Genomic DNA, 18,701 nt, shown 5'->3' with positions numbered 1-18,701 from the left:
TTTCCAAGAAGTAGGAGCTAGATTTAAGCCACTAGGCCATTTGCAACTAAATTGGCCTTCAAAGCATTACTTTGGTGATGTGTGCTTAGTCCAACAAGGCTTCCCTTGTTCAAAACCAGTTTGGAGCTCAAAGAATTGCCTTGGGGACCAGTTTTTGAACCAGACAAAAATCTTTCTCCCTCTGTGGGCACACCTTGTGCGTGAACAAAAACGGCTTTGCCCTGCCACGCCCCCCCTCCCCATTCACCAGTTTTGGGGCCAATGACAATTAGGGTTGAGGGCTTTCTACAAGCACCTGAAAGAGAAGATCCACTATGCTGTCTACAACGTACTTGAGCCCCAGTGTGGCCGAGCCCACGACCACAAGGGGCAGCCCTTTCATCGGCTGGATCATTGATTATTAGGAAATTGTCCCCTTAAGTCTGCCACTGCACCTTCCACCCTCCTGCCCTGCTGGGCTAGGCAAAATAAATCCCGTTCCTCCACGTGACGGCTGTGAAGAAGGCAATCTTCTTCCCCTTCATTTTGGCCATTTTCAAACATTAAGTTCGTCGTAGGTATTCTCCCCGACGACGTCGATCCCTATCTATGTTTGAGTATTTCTATAATACAATTAAAGAAGGAAAATTGCTGCCTGACACTGGATAGGAAAGGTTTCAGTGTCTAGCACGACCCCTCGTTCGTATAACAAGATAAATGCCTGAATCAGAAAAGAAAAAAATTAGATCCACACTCGGGGGCCCCAGGGGGGCCCGCAACCGGTGTGGAGCCATGTGGATTTCGGAGGCAGAGACGGCCAAGGTGTCACTTAGCCAATTTCACCCCCCCCTACACACACACTTCCGGGAAGGGTGGGGCGTGAACCTGGGGCAAGCCTCTCCTCTTTGCCCTAGTCGAACTCGAGCGCTCTATCCCGGCCCAGTGAGCCAACCTCGCCCCAGCTCGCTTGGGACCGGGGCTGGGCTCACACTACAGTGGGCTCCAAGTCACGTTCCTTCTGCCCGCCCTCTCGGGTACTCTATGGTTCAGCAGTGGCTTCACTCTAGTTCTAGTTCCGGTCTCGGTGGCGGCGGCGGAGGCTGGAATTGCTAGTAAGTCGGACAAATTACTCTTCCAAGAGCCAATGAGAGCGGGGGAGTGATGCGCCCCCAGCCAATGAGAGCTAGCACTTCTTGTCAGGCGGCGGATTGATGGCATTTTGAGCCAATGAGCGGAGCATAAGGCGGGTCGCTCGGAGGGCTTATCCCGCCCGTCCCGCCATTCTCGCTAGTTCGATCGGTAGCGGGAGCGGAGAGCGGACCCCAGAGAGCCCTGAGAGCAGCCCCACCGCCGCCGCCGGCCTAGTCACCATCACACCCCGGGAGGAGCCGCCGCTGCCGCAGCAGGCCCTAGTCACCATCACCGCAACAATGAGCAGCGAGGCCGAGACCCAGCAGCCGCCCGCCGCCCCCCCCGCCGCCCCCGCCCTCAGCACCGCCGATACCAAGCCCGGCATCACCGGCAGCGGCGGAGGGAGCGGCGGTCCCGGCGGCCTCACATCGGCGGCGCCCGCCGGCGGGGACAAGAAGGTCATCGGTGAGGGGCAGGGCCTGGGCCGGGCCGAGCCGGGGCCCGGGGGGCGGTGGGGGGACCGTTAGCCGAGGGGGGTGCGGCGCGCGGCATGGATTCCGCGCGCTGCCGCCGCCCTCATCTCCTCCTCCTCCTCCTCCTTCCCTTCCCCTCCCTCCCCTCTGCGCGCGCCGGCCGAGTGTCCTCGTGCCCAGGGCGACGGGCCCGCGCGCCGCCTCCCGCGCCCCCTATGGACCCCCGCGCGCCGCCGCCGCCGCGCGCCCACACGCCGGCCCCCTGCCTCCCTCCTCCCGCGGGCTGCCCGCCGCGTGTGTAACGGTTTCCCGGCTTCGGGCCCTCCCGGGCGGCCACGCGCCCCACGGGCGAGCGTGCGAGCGCCGTTGTGTGGGTCCCCTCCCCTTCCTGCACGCACTCCCTCCCTTCCGCGTGGAGACCGAGGGCGCGGTGCCCGCCCCTCCCGCCGCCTGCCTCCGAAGGCCGGGCGGGGGCTGCCGCGCGCCTTCCCCTCACGTGCTCCCATGGATCCTGCGGTCTTCCCGGCGGCCGCCCGGGCGCCTCCCTCTTCTCGCCCGCGCCGCGGTCGCTGCCTTGCCCCCGGGCCCTCTCTCGCCCCCCTTCTCCCCGGGCACCCCCGAAGCCTGCGGGGAGGGCGGTGGGCTCGGGTGGGAGTGTGGGGGTCCAGCCTCGGCGGGGTTCCGGAAATTTTTTTGTAACCTTGGATTCCTTCTTTTTTTCTCCCAGCAACGAAGGTTTTGGGAACAGTAAAATGGTTCAATGTAAGAAACGGCTATGGTTTCATCAACAGGTGAGAGAATGAGCTAGAGCAGCCACCACCCTGCCCCCTTGCATGTGTCCTGGCCCATGCTTTCCAAGCCTATCCGTTTGTTAAAATGGTCCCTTCAGAGTGAGATGATCTCCCGAAGGGTGACCGAGAGAGCAGCTGTCAGCTGCAGCATGCACTTATCTCGAAGGAGAATTGAATAGGCTGCTTCTTTCATGGTTTTGTAACTTAAGTTCTGATCTTAACACTGACAATAGCAGTCTAGCAGTGTTTTGCAATTAGAGTGGCAAGTCGATAGCAGTTAAATGAGCCCTCATTTGAGATTACTTGAAAAATTAGAGAGGCTTTTTCTTTTATTGTAGTACATAAAACAGTCTGCACAATAGAAATCCCACCCAGTTGAAATGTCAGAACATCCTGAAAAGTCTTCTTGAAAGAGTTCCTGTTGTTTTGATTTCAATAAATATGTAACCATGATGCATTTTTTTTCCTTAACATAACCCTTGTGAGGATGGTGTTCAGGGACGAAATTAACATTGCATCCAGTTAACCTTTTTGGGAGGAGGGGAGTCTTGGGTTTGTGGTGCAGTGATGTAGTGGATTACATTATAACAGGGCTCTGCTGTCTGCACAGTCTGGGTATAATTCAGATTGAGGCTAGCTAAATGTAATGTGGAATGTTTGCTTTTTTAAAAAATTTTCTGCTTCTCCAGTTTATATTTTTCCCCTGTAGTAGCAGCATACATTGGTGCTCTTGTTGCATTTCTTTGTCTGACTCTAGAACAAGCAGCAGTGTGAAATTGCTAAGGAAAATATCAAAATATGTATTCCTTCCAAAACTACAAATTTCAGTCTTCTAATTTTTGCCAAATCTTCAACAACAGTAGGGCTTTTCTCCTTTTGCAGCTTGGGGAAGTTGAGGGGTGAGGCAATAAAATTATGGTCTGAGGTAATATATCGTCCACTTACTATACAAAAATGAAGGGACTGGACCTGCTTGAGGGCAGTTAGGTGGCTCAGTGAATAGAGCAGCAGGCCTGGAGTCCGAACACTGAGTTAAAATCTGACCTCAGAAGCTTGATAACTGTGTGACCCTGGGCAAGTCACTTTTAGGGCTGTTGGCCTCAGTTTCCTTATCTGTAAATGGGAATAATAGCATGTATCTCATAGGGTTGCTTGAGGACCAGCTGAGGTAATTTTAAGCCTTTATTCAGTGCCTGGCTTAAAGTAAGCACTATGTAAGTGTTAGCTATTACTATTAGTTTAAGATATCTCTCTTGAAATTTTTCTAGTAATGGAGGCAGGTATTGGGTAGTAGAAAGGGGTTGGATTCAAATGCCAGCTCTGCTACTATGTAGCAGTTTGGTTTGGGGGCCAATTCACTTTCTAGGCCTCTTATTTCTTTATGTGTAAAGTGATGGGGTTGGATTTGATTTCTAAAATGCCTTCAAAATACTGTAATCTCCCCTCATGAATTGTTTCTCATTCAGTCAAAGTATCTTCTACAGTTTCTGTTGTAATCAATGGAAGCATTTTCAAGGTAGCTTCCAGGGCTAGTAAAATAGCCATGAAGCCCATGGAGTCTTAGCTTATTTTTAACTGGTGACTGATAAAAGATATAAATCTGTATGACAGACTGATGGGCAAATCAGTGCTTCCCAAATCCCTCTTCTTGCCCTGGTAGCAAGGATGTATCCAAAAAAACTTGACGCATAATCTGCAAGATACAGAATATAACCCTTGGGAAATATTTTGATAAATTGCAGGGAAAAATACCAACTGTGTAATAGGCTAGAAAAGGAGCAACAGTTCAATTAACCACAAACCACAGGTAATGTACCTAAGACAAGTTTTTTGTTCTGAGGGATTGGGTTTTTTTTTTTAACCTATATTTTCATGTGCTTGTCTAACTTAGCTTTAACTCCCTAAAATTTAGCTCTGAAAGCTAGAATATATCATAATTACAGATGTACCTATGTAAAGTTGGCACAGTAGCTTCAATGACTATGTTGTAACCAAACCACACTGATGTAACATAGCTTGACTGAGTCCATTTGTAACATTTTTCCTTTGGGACTAACTATCCCATAGTGCTAGACATTCTGGTTTAGTTTATTGTGCTTCATAGCAAGTGTTATTTAACTTCTGTTTTCCTGCTGCTAGGCCTTCCAGGATGTTTTGACATTTTATTTGGTGGGGATTTCTATTTTGCAGATCTTGTTATATGGATTATAATATTTCCAAATGCAGTTGGATCCAAAGGGCAGTCTGACCTAAACTTTTGAGGTGGTAGTTTTAGGGCTTTTCCTGAAACTTTCCTGGTGATGTTAGTATCTTCCTGTTTTGCCCTGATCATATTCCTTACATACCCTCTTGAAGCTTTTTTGCTAGGTAGTTTACCAGTTTATCAACGATTACACTTTTATCAGTGGTTGCAGGATCTAATGTCTCTGATGTTTTGTTTTGTTTTGTTTTTCCTCTTCCATTGTTGGGAATAAGGTTCCTCAAAATGTGCCAGAGATGGCCCCTGACTTATCTTCACATGTTTGGGTTTTTTCCTTCCTTATCTTTCCCACAGCTACTTGATGTCTAAAACAATTAGAGTATTCTTTCTTTGCATTTTTATTCAGTCCCAAAGGTTTTTTTTTAGGGAATAGGGGAGGAGGTCAGGGGTTTTGGGTCCTTTTAACTACTTCCATGGAGTTTAAAAAAAAAAAAAAACCTATGGCACTGGAACAGCTAGGTGGTGCAGTGGATGGAGCACTGGCTCAGGAATCAGGAGGACCTGAGTTAAAACCCAGCCTGAGACTCTTAAGTAGTTCTGTGACCCTGAGCAAGTAACTTAATCACAATAGTCTCCCAAAAAACCCCAAACCTCTGGCATCTACCTTTCATTTGTCATTTTCCGTTACAGGAGAGCTTTGTGTCATAAACTATCTCTTGATCTCTTATTTGGATTAGTTGGACCTCTACTACTAATGCATTCATTCTTCCACTTCCAGTGGTTTTTGTTTTGTGCACGGTAATCAAATTGTTAGTTTGGAGAGTCAGTCCAAATTAGGGTTTGCATTTTTTAGGAAGTTTTTTTTTTGTTTTGTTTTGTTTTTAGAGAAACTAAATAGTACTGAGTTTCACATGGTCATGCATAGTAACTTAGAGAGGGAGACAATGGCGTGGTGAAAAGAACATTGGATCTGAACTTGGGAAGGCGAAGTTCAAATCCTGACTCTGACGCTGTCTTTGACTGTGAGGAAGATGACCCTGAGGTTCAGCTTCTTCAACTGTGACTATTGCTTACGTAGCCTGCCTCACAGGCTTGTGGATAAAGTGCCTTTTATAGCTTAAGGCCATCAAAATGCTGCTTAGTGAGAACACTGAGCTGGTAGTTGAGTTCTGGATTCCAGTATGATTTCAGTTTCTAGTTAGCTGTGTACTCAGTAATTTCTATTCTCTAGGCCTTAGCTCTTTACGATGAGGAGATTGTTTTTTAGTGATACTCATGATTCTTAGGACTATTGATAAAAGGCAAGATGCTCATACATCAAGTTGATGCTTCTGAAAAGCTTGAGAGGACTTAATGTTTTAAGCACCTACAGTGCACCAATTCACTGTGACTAAAAAGATGGAAAAGGACCACCCTCCTTTGCTCTTAAGTTGAGTGGGAGGACTAAAAATAAACCTTTGGATTACAACCAGTAATAAAAAACACTTTACAAAGAATTAATTTGCTCACTAAAATGCAGCTCAAGTGATAGTAATGATGGCGATGAATAAAGTTTGTCAAGTGCTTTACACATGTTATCTTATTTGAGCCTCCCAACTTTGTGAGATGGGAAATAAAACATTGCCCATTTTTACAAATAAGGCAACTGAGAACCAGAGATAAAGTGACTTGTCCATTGTCACATAACTGGTAAGTGTCCTGATTCCAAGTCCGTCACCTCAACTTATGAACTGCCAGTGTGAAACAATAAGATTCATGATATTAACGCAGCTCCTTTTTCAGTTGGAACTGCATTTTGTTAGGAACAAAATATTCATTAAGCTTTTATTAACTATAATTTGCCAAGTAATCCAGGGTGTGGGAGCTTTCAAGTAGCAAGCTCTTAACTTTACATTTTATTGGTAATAGTAAATTTGTGACTCAGAGGCAATGTGGTGTAATAGAAGATACACTGAATTTGAGTCAAAGCTGGATTGAAGTCCTACCTCTTCTATTCACTAGCTGTGTGACTATGAAAGATCCCTAAATTACCATATATGTTGCTGTAGTAGATTCATAGATTGTTAGAGGACAGCACCATTTTGGACATGACTTACTGGCATTTGACATGTGAGAGTCCCCTGATTTGTCGGCCAAATTACTTTATTTTTGCTGTAACTGCTGAATAAACGACTTATTCATATAAATTTAGCAGTTAACCGTTGTTGGACTTGGATTGATTTATCCTGATAGTACTATTATAGTGTGGGAAGTATTGTAGGGTGTGCTACATGGCCTATGTGGCTAGAGCAGAAAGAAGTAAGAAACAAGATATGTTTCTGTGCCCTATTTGTAGTTGATGAGCAGTAACACATAGGTGACAGGGAAGGCAAGGTGAGTAAAAATAATAGATGACATATAACCCTTACTATGTGCCAGGCACTGTGCTGAGTGCTTTACAGTCATCTTTGATCCTCACAACAACCCTGCAAGGTAGGTGCTATCATTATCCCTATTTACAGATGAGGAAACTGAGGCCAGCAGAGATTAGGTTGTTTGTCCTTTGTTTTTGAAGGGGACCAGGGGCATTACAAGTGATGACTTGACTTAGAAATGAATTGGATTTAAGTGAGGCAGAGTTGCACAGAGCTATCAGCCTCATTCTTCCAGAATCAATGAAGTCCAGAAGCGGGACAAAAGTCAAGACAGCTGGCAATGGCCTGGGATGCAACTTTGATGTCTGACCAAGTTTTAAATGCTCTATAGTACCTGCTACAACCACCTTTGTGGCCATTGGAACACGTTGTTCTCATCTGCCCATTCCTCCAGGGGAAGTCTTCACATGGGTAGACATCCCCCTAACTCACCAACAGGTTTGAGGCCCGTGGGTCACCCTCAACTTGGTTTAGCCTGTCTGCTGGGATGGTTTACTGGGGTGTGGCTGCTGAGCATGCTGTAGCTTCTTGGAGCAACTGGTGAAAGTTGGATGACTTAGATGGACACCAAAGGTGAATGAGCAACACTGAAAAGGTGCTAGTCACCTGAACACACCCTGCACCCCAGAAGTTAAATAGTCTGCCCAGGGTCACACAGTTAATCAGTTATCTGAAGTTAAGTTTGAACTTGGGTCTACTTCCAGGCCCAATACTGTTATCTGCTGTGCAGCCTAGTTGGCCATCTTGCTGGGCTTAAAATGTTTACTGAAACCAAATCCTGTCAGGGAAGGGAACTACATCCCAAATGTAGACTAGATCTCAATTTTTATAATGGAAAAAAAAGTCAGGTTAATCTCAGCAGGTTGGATTGTTCTGCAGTGCATCGTATTAGGTAGTGTAGTTATTGAACTGAGATGAGTATGAATGGTGTTCCTCATAGCAATATGTGAAAGTAGGTTATTGATTAGAAACGTTAATTTTTTTAAGTCAAGTGTATATGCAACATAATGCAAAAATGGTCATGGAATTGGAGTGTAGAGATGAGGGAATTAGCCCTAGCAATTGGTTTGGACTGAGCAAAGACACTTTTCTGATCACACTTTGGCTTCGTGGAAGTGGAATTCAGGAACTCTTTGGTTTTCAAAGGGATTTCAGGACATTTTTGTTTGATGTCTTCAAACGTTAAGTTAGTGTGAGGGTTTCTCTTTTTTTTTTTAATGAAGTATGATTTTCAGTCATAGCAATAAGATTTTTCTGTGATCTGTCCCTGGCTGATTTGTTTAGGGTTCTATTCCTGGTTTGTCCAGTCCTGCTGAGGGCTGAATAGATGTGTTCTGTAACTGGTTGGCAACTCAAGAGGATTATAGAAATATATTTTCAAAGCATTGTGGTTAAGAGACCCCTGCCCCGATAGTGATGATTTGGCCTGTATATCTTTGAAGACTACCTCTTTGTTCTGTGTCTAAGGAATATTCTTCCTTGTTAAGTTTATCTAGTGTTGGGGCGGGGGGTTTGTGGGTGTGTGAGAGAATTGCTCCTTGTATGAGTTAACAGAAAATTTTTCAGCCAAGTTCTTTGTGCTTTTGTAGCACTTCAGATACCTGTATGTTTCACAGGGCCTCGATATCAAGAGCTGTTGTTGGAGTGTCAGAAGAAAAGCATGCATGACTGCACCTTGAGGAACCTACATGCTTAGATCAGTAGACTAGCTGTTATGCCTATGCTATTTGAAAGAGGGTAAACTCCTACCTTCCTAAATCTTTTTTTTTTCCATTTTCCTTAAAATTTATTTTACAGTGGTGTTACTGTCTCTCTCCAGGTAATACCAGCATAGTTTTCCCACTTGTTAAAGGTTATTAACTGCCTGATTGGGCCTCTGCTGAATAAATGTGAAGGTGATAGATTACTATACCTCTCAGAGCCTGGATTATGAGGGAGTGATTTCAGTACATTGTACTTACCTAGCAGTAGTTGGGGAGAATGAGAAAACAGGATGAAAGCATACTATGTAAATAATATATGGATTATTGACTTTAACACCTAAGTCTAATGTATTGAAATACGAATTAAAAAACTAGAAGTAAACCCACAAAGACTATGAAACAATCTGGTCAGGTACACTTAGCGTTCTTAAAATTTGCAGAGTAATCCTAAAGATAATAATATCTTAATATCATCCTGTATGTAAGAAACCTACAGAGTATGTTTTTTAGTAAATTGGAAGTTGTGTCTCAGATGGGAACAGGAGGAAACCAAGTGAGACAAAAGGGAGAGTTAGTGAATTGATAGAAATATGGAAGGTTTTTCTTTTGTTTTTCCTTGTTAACTCTTGGTATTATTTTATTGTTTGTTTTTTTGTTTTTTTTTTTGGCTAGGCAGTGGGGTTAAGTGACTTGCCCAGGCTCACATAGCTAGTGAATGTTATGTGTCTGAGGTCAGATTTGAACTCAGATCCTCCTCACTCCAGGGCCGGTGCTCTATCCACTGCGCTAACTAGCTGACCCTCTTGGTGTTATTTTAAATAGATTGTTGACAGATGGAACACGATACTTTTGTGACTTTGGCAAGCGAGCCTGTTGGCTGGCTCATCTGTTTAAGACAAAGATCTGACTTTAGAGAATATGTACAAGGTTTTGTGAATTTTGGTACCTCATTCAGGTAATCCCAATTTCTTTCATTGATTTTTGTCTTCATACTAGCTCATCCTTTTTCTGAGTTGTGCACTAGTTGCCATTAGCAAATACTTCTCAACTCTCTGAGCCTCAGTGTTATTAGCTGTAAAATGGGGATCATAACAGCACTTACTCCCAAGATCGAAGGAGAAAATGTTTGTAAAGCACTTAGCACAGAGCCTGGCAAATTCAGTGTTGGTAATCTTGGCCTTTCTGAGAACAGAATGTTAAAACCGAGACCTTTTTGTGGGGGTGGATGTTAGTTTAAACCCCTCCTTCCTCTGATAAGTAAATAGCCCCAGGGAATTGAAAAAAAGTGTGACTTATTAATAGTGGCAGTCAGAACCATTACTGGTTTTCCAGTCTAGTTTATTAGATAGCCTTTTGGGAAGTTAGAAATGAGAGCAGTGTTACTAACAGTGTGTCTCCGAAGAGGAACTGTGAAAGCTAGTAAAACGTTAATCTCGGCACCAGTCAAGAGCACCTTGAAAACAAGGGTTGTATGATAGGTTTCTGGGTGTGAAATTGTTTAATCAAGGGGTTTTTGGAATCTCTCTCAACTGCCTTTTAATAGATGGAACACAATTGCCCTCAACTGGGAAGCCTTGAGAAAGCTGCATGCTTGACAAATTGTAAATCATACACTGTGGTGACAACTTTTCCTGCTGCTGATAGCTTAAGTGCCAAGGCTGAACAAAGAATTTTCATCTGCAAACCTTGTGACTTGAAAGGTTTCAGTGGCAAACAACGGAGATAATGCAAAGGAAATCACAATACAACCTCTTCAGTCCATTTCAGGTTCTTGGGCAAGTTGCTCTCGTCTGGCTCTGCACCTTTGTCCTCAGATGTAAAATGTTCATTTAGATGTCATCCTAGGTACACAGTGATGTGTGGAGGGTAGGAAATTATGTGGAATAATGGTGGCCCAAGTAGTGATTTATTAAAATTTGATTTGCAAATGGTAAAGGTTAGGAGGCTGTTGTAAAAATTGGTGACATAAAAGTAAATTTATGGTGGTATAATCTATCAGCACTCTGTTAGACAGTTTTGCTTTGTTTTGAGGGAATGTACTTTAGGAATTAGGAAGTGTCTTTCTCACAATGAAATTGAGTGATTTAAGAAAAAGACAAACCATTAAACTTTTGAAGCCTCTAAAAATGAAGTAATATAGATGAAGTGCTTTTGCAATGTATATAGGTATATTAAAACATTTATATGTTAATAGGAATCATGAGTAGTCTAAGCAATTAAGTTTTATTTATCTGCTTGACTTATAGGAAGTTATAAAGCTTGATTAATATAGGAGGTCTATGAATGTGTGTTTATTGTATCTTTTTTAGGAGACTAAAAAAATGAGCAATTACCGTAAAATTGTGAGTGGCAGAGTGTTTGCACCATTTCCCTATTCCATAACCTGACTCTAGCCTCGACCCTTTTTTTTTTTTAAATAATGAACAAGTTGTTACAGGGTTTATGTAGTTGAAGTTGGATTTTAGCATCCAGATAGATGGTCATCTGCCTGTTTGTGGTTTTTTTTGTTTTTTTTTTTGTTTTTTTTGGTAAGTGAAGCAGTTGGGGTTAAGTGACTTGCCCAGAGTCACACAGCTAGGAAGTATTATGTGTCTGAGGCTGGATTTGAACTCGGGTCCTCCTGACTCCAGGGCCAGTGCTCTATCCACTGCACCATCTAGCTGCCCTTCATCTGCCTGTTCTTAAAGACACCTACTGACATGAAATTCCCCCAGGCTCCTTTTGTTGGGTTTTGGCTAAGTTAAAAGCCCTTTACATTTTAGAATTATAGTTAGTGAAAAATAGGTATCCTTTTCTGTACATATATTAAACATATATGTCCTAATTTGTGTATTATCTGCCAACGAATTTTAATTCCAAACAAGTTTTCCCTTGTCACCTAGCTCATATAGTATGAGGAATGTAAGTGAATATAGTTACAAAATAAGAAAGTGCTGTCAGTGCTGAGAAAACGGATCACTGATGAGTGATCACAAAAATGGTTGGGGTTGTGCTAGATCTTCATAGTAAGGAGGTTTTGAAGTGGAGCATTTTGTGGTGGTAGAGATTCCCTGAACAGCTTAGATTGCTGCTGAGGTCAAAAGGGGCAAGATGCATTATTGAGAGAGTCAGGAATAGACAGGTTTGCTTGAATCTTGAGAGTTGGTAGCTGAGTAATGAGGTAGAAGAAATAGAATAGCAATCTGGGGCCAAGCAGAGCCTCAAATAAAAGACTAAGTAGTTTCAGTTATCTGATGGAGGAACATCAAATGGCTTTTTAACTAGAGGAATGATGAGATCAAAGGAGATTAGTTCAGAAGGCTATGTTTAGGACTAGAGGAGAACCTTAATAGAAATTGGTCAAATTAGAAGACTGTTGTAATCAAAATCCAGAGGGAAGGTATGGAGATACTGGACTAGGATAGTGTTTGGGGGATAGAGAAGATCTATATGAATCTGAAGAAAGTAAGGATTGAAAAGAGATGGTGAATAAAATTGGTGCTATTGACAGAAACATTTTAAATGGGGAAGTGAAACTATAAATAGATGGAACAGAGTTATAATTAGGTGCCAAGGTGTTACAGACAAGTGTTGTTGTTTGTCCTTTGTTCTTGAAGAGGACCATGACATCAGGAAGGTGATATTGTGACTTGCAAGTGAATTGGATTTAAGTGAGGCAGGGCTCTGCAAAGTCACCAGTCTCACTTTCTTCTCCAGAACCCTCTGGGTCCAGTGGCAAGGTAGAGATCAGAATAGCTGGAGATGGCCCTGGGTGCAGTGATAGACCTTGGCCTTTTTAACAGACAAGTGTTGAATAGTAAAGAAAGAGAAGGTTGTGGGTTAAAATTGTTAAGGGAAGCTTTTTGGAAGATAAGTTAGACTAGAAGTTGGAGAGCAGAGAAGAGAATGAAGGACATAAATATTGCAGTTAGTCTTAGTTAGCCATCATTATCTGAGGTAACTGATAATTTTCTGCATGTACCTAGTAACTAATAGGACATAAAAAACTCTGTTCCTATTGCTTCCAAGTAACTGAAAACAGCTATGCTTAGTAATGAGCCTGATTGCTTTATTTCACCCTTATGAGACTCACTACTACCCTTCAAAGCCACAAGGGAGTCAAAGATCTTCTATTAGCCACCCTTTTAGTGCTTTCAATCCTCATAAATTCAAAGCTACCTTATTTTATGACTCTATCTTGTCTCTGACCTGCAAATTGTAACTTTGGGGAAAATATTGAGTATCTGTTGTTGGGTTTGCTTGTCCATCTGTCATACAATGTAGAGGCCCCTTGAGTTCCATGTGTGAAAAGCATTAAGCTGGAGGGGCCTAAGAAGAGAATGTAAACCTCTATTCCAACCTTCTTTTAGAAGTAATACAAGGATCTTTTTGACAGTATCCATTGAGAGATATGATGCTTGTTCATTCTTTCCTTAGACATTTCCAGTAATGAGAAGTTTACTCTCCTACAAGGCATTCTATTCCATTTTGGAACAGGCACAATTTTTAGGATATTCTTCATCATTCTTAGCCAAATTCTGCCTTTCCTATAACTTCTAACTATTAACTTCTATTTTGGTCTTTGGAACTACACAGACTTGGTCTATTCTTTTGCCAGATTCTTTTTCTTTTTCTTTTGGCTAGGCAGTGGGGTTAAGTGACTTGCCCAGAGTCACACAGCTAGTAAGTGTTAAGTGTCTGAGGTCAGATTTGAACTCAGGTCCTCCTGAATTCAGGGCCACTGCTCTATCCACTGTGCCACCTAGCTGCCCCTAGATTCTTTTTCAAGTTTGATTTGGGCTTAAATGATCTCTGAAATCCCTTTAAACTCCGAAATTGTGATTTTTACTGTCAGCTTTTCTGTAGGCTTTCTATTTTCTGGAGATAGTGCCTCATAGGTTATGTGAGCTTTTTAGATAATAATGAAGGCTAATAATTGAGATATTCCTCTCTTAGTGTTTTATTACCAGCATAGATTGTGCAAAATTCTGGCCAAAGAACTTCTCTTCTTTATCTCTACTTACCCCATCTCAGTTCTCTTCATTACCTTACTTTACTCACACTGCTTAGGCACCACTTGTCACTCATATTGAATGTGTTTATTTTCATTTCTGCCTTTGCAACAAATTCTTAACTTCACTAAAATATGTCCAGTTGAGTACCTGCTAGGTACATAGGTGACAGCTAGTCAGTGAATCCATTATAAATAATGAAAAGTTTGTGTACCAACTCTTAACTCAGTTTAAGGTCCTGTAGGGAAATTTTTTAATTACGTGAAAGATGAAAGCAGTGTTCCTAATCTTAGTTATTGGTGGTTCAGTTGTTTTTCAGTCATGTCTGAATCTCTGTGACCCCATTTGGGGTTTTGTTAGCAGAGATACTAGAGTGGTTTGCCATTTCTTTCTTCAGCTCATTTTACAGGTGAGGAAACCGAGGCAAACAGGGCTAAGTGACTTGCTCCAGGTCACACAGCTAGTAAGTGTCTGAGGCCAGATTTGACTTCATGAAGATAAATTTTTCTGATTCCCAACCCAGTGCTCTATCTACTGTGCCACTATTGGTTACACATTTTGAAATGTGGCATTTTTTGGTCTAGTATAAAACCTTGTTCTGTGAATGAGGAAGTTAAGGTGGAGAGTTGAAGTAACATGACCAAACTCATAGCCAATTAGTAGCAGAGCTGGACTGATTTTAGGTCTTCTTCCTTTGGTCCAGCCATTCTACTTCAGTGTTCCCATGAGAAATGGGAAGGCATAAGTCTTTTGTTTGGTTTGTTTTAAAACACAAGGGTGTTAGGGAAGGGATCTGAGCAACCAAGATAGCTCAGTTTGTGTCCCCAAAAGAATTGATACTACAGTGTAAGACAGGGTGATGTGTTGTGGATAAAAGAGCTGGCCTTGCAAGTCAGTATGACCTGTGTTCAAATCTGTGTGTCGTCGTCTCTTGCCCCCCACCCCCTGGTAAATATGGGCAGCTCCGTAACCCTGAGCAAGTCCCCAACTTGTCAGCAGTGGCTCACTTAACTCTAACTTGGAGAAGACACAGATTTGTTCTTTACTGGGAGCTCATTCAGCATACCTGACCTGAGTGGTCATCCAACTTGACAGAGCTTTTGGCATCAGTGTTGGAACAATTTAAGTAGAGTGCATGCATTGAAAAGGCACAGTGGCATTAGGAAGAGCAATAAGTAGGAAATCAAGAGAACTGGATTCTGCCCCAGTTAGTTGTTACTTTAGCCTACGTTCCTTGGTTTCCTAATCCATAAAATTGGGATAATTCCTATTTTGTGTACTTGTAAAGATGCTTTAATTGGAGGAATTTTTTTTAAACTAATGTGTTTATTTATAATTCAGGGTAGGCAACCATTATCCATACTTTGATTGACTGCTTCACCAAAGGTGATGAAGTTTAAATCAAGTCATTGTTTGTTTGTATCTCCAGTTAATCCAAATACCACTTCCTCATATGTATAGTTTCCCCATATCAGAAGTAATCTTCTAGAGGTTAGAGACTGTCTCACTTTAGTATAGTACGTAATAAATGTTATCATTCTTTCAAGGATTGAGCTTGTGGGACATACCATGGAGCTAATTTTTCAGAGCTGCCTCAGCCAATCCTTCTGACTTACCTTGGCAAACCAAGGTTCCTCGTTCTGGTTTTGTTTTCTTCCATGATTTAAGGCAAAAATTTATACTGTTTTCTTATCACCTTCCACTTTAAGAAGTCAGTTCATTTAATTTTCAGCCTTTGTGACAGACATTTACATGTTATTTTGACTTAATTTTCCAATCAAACAGATGAGGTTTGGGTTGTGTTTTGTTTTACTGAAAGAGAGTATATGTTTTGTTTTGTCTGTGTTGTTGCCTTTGGGTGGCTTGATCAAGGAAAGGTAGAAATTCAGGGGAAAGCCAGGTGCACATAATAAAGAACCCTGGCTGAGCAAGCAAATAGGCCATCTCCCATAATGCAGGCTCATAAGCTTCATAGGTCTAATCCCTCCTAGTGGATTTTACTATCTCTCACTTTGCTAGGATTTTTCAGAGGAGTTGGCTGAAGCATGTTTGAGTGCTGGTTTATTCCCTGGACTTTACTGTCCTTTAGACTCCTAAGGATGGAGGAAGTACTTCTCCATGGAAAAAGAAGTTGCACGTGGCCCCAAAGCCCAACTTTTTTTTATCACAATGCATTTCTGACTCTCCAAACTTGGATTTTATCTTGCAGGAATGACACCAAGGAAGATGTATTTGTACACCAGGTGAGTGATTGTGCAGACATCTACACTTCTGACTGAAGTGCTATAACCTGAAATCCTGGATTGGTAAATAACCTCCAAACTGACTCCTGCTTCCTTGTTTTCTGAAGTTATAGTAATGTATTTGGTATAAATACATGGGTATTTTGAAGCATGCTTTGTCTTTGCTTTTGTATTTGTATCCCCAGCGCTTAGCACAGTGCTTGGCACATAGTAAATGCTTAATAAATGCTTCTTCATTCGTTCATTTTTCGTTCAAAATACCATTAGAACAATCTCTGTGTTAAGAGACATCGTATTCTAGTGTAAACTGAAAGTGGGGACTTGGAAGAAGTAGGGCAATATTCCAAGTGTGCTTTTTAGTGTTTGAAACCTGAGATAGATTCAATTCACTTTTAAATGGATGTTTTACTTCATAGAGAAATTGTCTTCTCAAGAACTTGTGTTAGTATTGAATTAGGTACAGCAACAAGTTTTTAAAAGCTTTCTGAAGAGTCCATGCATAGGAGGTTATATAAATTGTTGAGTGTAGGAGTTAGAAAATTAAGAAATTTTGATCACCTGAAGGTAAGTAAAGTGGGGAAAAGTAATAGTGAGATGGGTAGTAGTTTAGAGTAGAGCAAGCATCTCAAACTCAAGCATAATGCTGTAGTTGTAGTTTGCTGTTGGACCTGAGGCTTCCTCAGGCTTTTCCTGAGGGCTCCAGCCACACGTATAAAGAAGCCTCAAAAGAGTAGATTTGTGTTTTGCTTGTGCACACACTGACAGGCAATGGAATTACTCTGGATTTTGCAGCTTAGAGCTCAACACTCTTTATTGTTGATCTTTATATCACCTACTCTGCTTAAATTGTTTGATCTTACTCTTGTGTTTATAGCCTATAACCTAGCAAAAACCAAAACACTTAATAAATAATCTCTCTTCTTCCCAACCCCAGGGAATGTGTGAGCCAAAAAGTCTAGCGAGCTTAGAAAAGGAGAATAGAGAGTTTTGTTTAGCTTGCTGCTTTGTAGTAATAAGAATAGGGATCTGTATGTTTAGTATGGAGTTGGGGAGGAAGGGAACAAGATGGGGAGGCAAGGTCAATTTCCAACGCCTCCAGAAGTATCTTCACAGAAAGATAGGATATGAATTCTCAGAGCATCAGGTGTGCCTATGACCAAATGTAAGTACAAAAGCATATTCCAAAACCAAATGTCTGTAGCTTTTTTAATCCATATCATTGCTCCTATCCATGGCCAAAGTCAAGTTGACTGTAAAAATTGAGGGTTTGATTCATGTTAGAACAAAATCTCATTTTATAGACTTGTAAGCAGTCTTGTTGGAATGTAGCCTACTCTTGGTTATTTGATTTCTTTGCTCCCCCTCCCATCTATAGTCCTTATTTCACCAGTCATTAGCCTCTTTATAATAATATGCAAATTATGGAAATGCAGTGGTAAAAGCTGGTCTGTTTTGCTACTTGTCAGCAGCCTTGGTGAAAAAATTAGGAGAAGAGGTTGGGACCATTTACCAAAATAAGGGCTTGGCATTATTTGTGGATATATTATCCATATGGTTGTTAATCTCCCACAGCTTCAGGTAATGTAGTTAGCTGTATATGAAGGGTTAAAAACTCAAGGGATGGTTTAGATGACACATTGTTTGAGTTCTGATTCTATTTTGCTGTCATAATATTCAGTTGTATTGATCCACATGTTGTCTAGTGGGGTTTTTTCCCTTTCTCTCAGTAGTGTTGATTGTTTCAGCTTTTAACTCTTGGCTCGATTCTTTTCTGGATCCTAGGTTTTAGTAGTGATAGGGGTGGGAGTCCAAGATGAACACAGAAACTTTGGCTTTCAAAGGTTCTAGATAGTGGTTGGGCTCAGGTGACCTCACACCCTTGTTATTCTTAACAAAACCATCCTCATTTGCAGGCAACGAAAATGTTTTTTAATCATGTAATGGAAACAAACCATTTACTTCATGGGGGACGTACTGGTTTTCTTTCCCATGGCCTAACTCTTTAGTGCTACTTACCCAGTTTTGGAGCCCAGGGAATGGAGTCTTCATTCACAGTCTTTATGTTACTCTGGAATGAGGTTAAGAATGCTTCTTAGAGTAGGTTTGAGTTGCACATTAACTGATTATGGTGGCCAGCAGAGTGAAGAGGTTCTAGTGAATTTCAGGGAACGAAATAACCAAGTTGCCTGGTGATATTAAATGAGAGGAGTAATTCACTAGCACCAGGTACATCAAGAGCTTTCTCTGCGGTGCCCCAGAAACACAGGAAGAGAGAGGTTTCAACTGACATTTGTGATGGCTTGGTGGGATAAAGCCAAGGACCAAGTTGAGGCTTGGTCAGTTGATAAATGGATAAACCAAATTTGCCTGTCATCTAAACCAGCCCTGAGTGGGGCTAGCTTCCATTGTTGAGAACAGACATGGGGAGATAGAGCATAACTTGATTTTCTTTACAAACATTGTATAACTAAACTTGGATTTGTAGGAAGCAAACACAAGGGTACATATCTTAATGTCTCTTTTGAATGCTACAGCCATTCTTGATGTAAATGAAGTAGGAAAGCTGAGAGACAGCATGGCGTAGTGGATAGAGAACTGGCCTTGGAGTCAGGAAGCCCTGAGTTCAAGTCCTACCTCTGACACTGTACTGACTGCGTGACCCTTAGCAAGTCTCAGTGCCCCAGGTTACTGTCTAAGACTGATGTGCAGAGAAGGTCTCGTGCCTTAATTGGCAGAAGGAACTTCCTCAGCAGGAGCTCATTACACAATGAAATCA

At 42.1% G+C, this 18,701-nt stretch overlaps 1 protein-coding gene across 2 annotated transcripts in view; it reads left to right on the top strand.

Moving 5' to 3' along the window:
• The first annotated feature begins 1,266 nt into the window (after positions 1–1,266).
• The window catches only part of YBX1 (Y-box binding protein 1), a 30,576-nt gene continuing 13,141 nt past the window's right edge, over positions 1,267–18,701 (top strand). For both annotated transcript variants that reach the window (XM_027864396.1, XM_027864395.1), the window contains exons 1-3: positions 1,267–1,575; positions 2,311–2,374; positions 15,892–15,925. In XM_027864396.1, coding sequence (XP_027720197.1) covers positions 1,410–1,575; positions 2,311–2,374; positions 15,892–15,925 — 264 coding nt within the window. In that variant the 5' untranslated portion in view covers positions 1,267–1,409. The remainder of the gene's footprint in view (positions 1,576–2,310; positions 2,375–15,891; positions 15,926–18,701) is intronic.

The sequence above is a fragment of the Vombatus ursinus genome, unplaced genomic scaffold, assembly GCF_900497805.2.
Source record: "Vombatus ursinus unplaced genomic scaffold, bare-nosed wombat genome assembly UNPS02014775.1, whole genome shotgun sequence".
In the NCBI taxonomy this organism is placed as follows: domain Eukaryota; kingdom Metazoa; phylum Chordata; class Mammalia; order Diprotodontia; family Vombatidae; genus Vombatus; species Vombatus ursinus.
The sequence above is the reverse complement of the archived record's forward strand: the minus strand, read 5'-3'. Positions and strand labels throughout refer to the sequence as shown.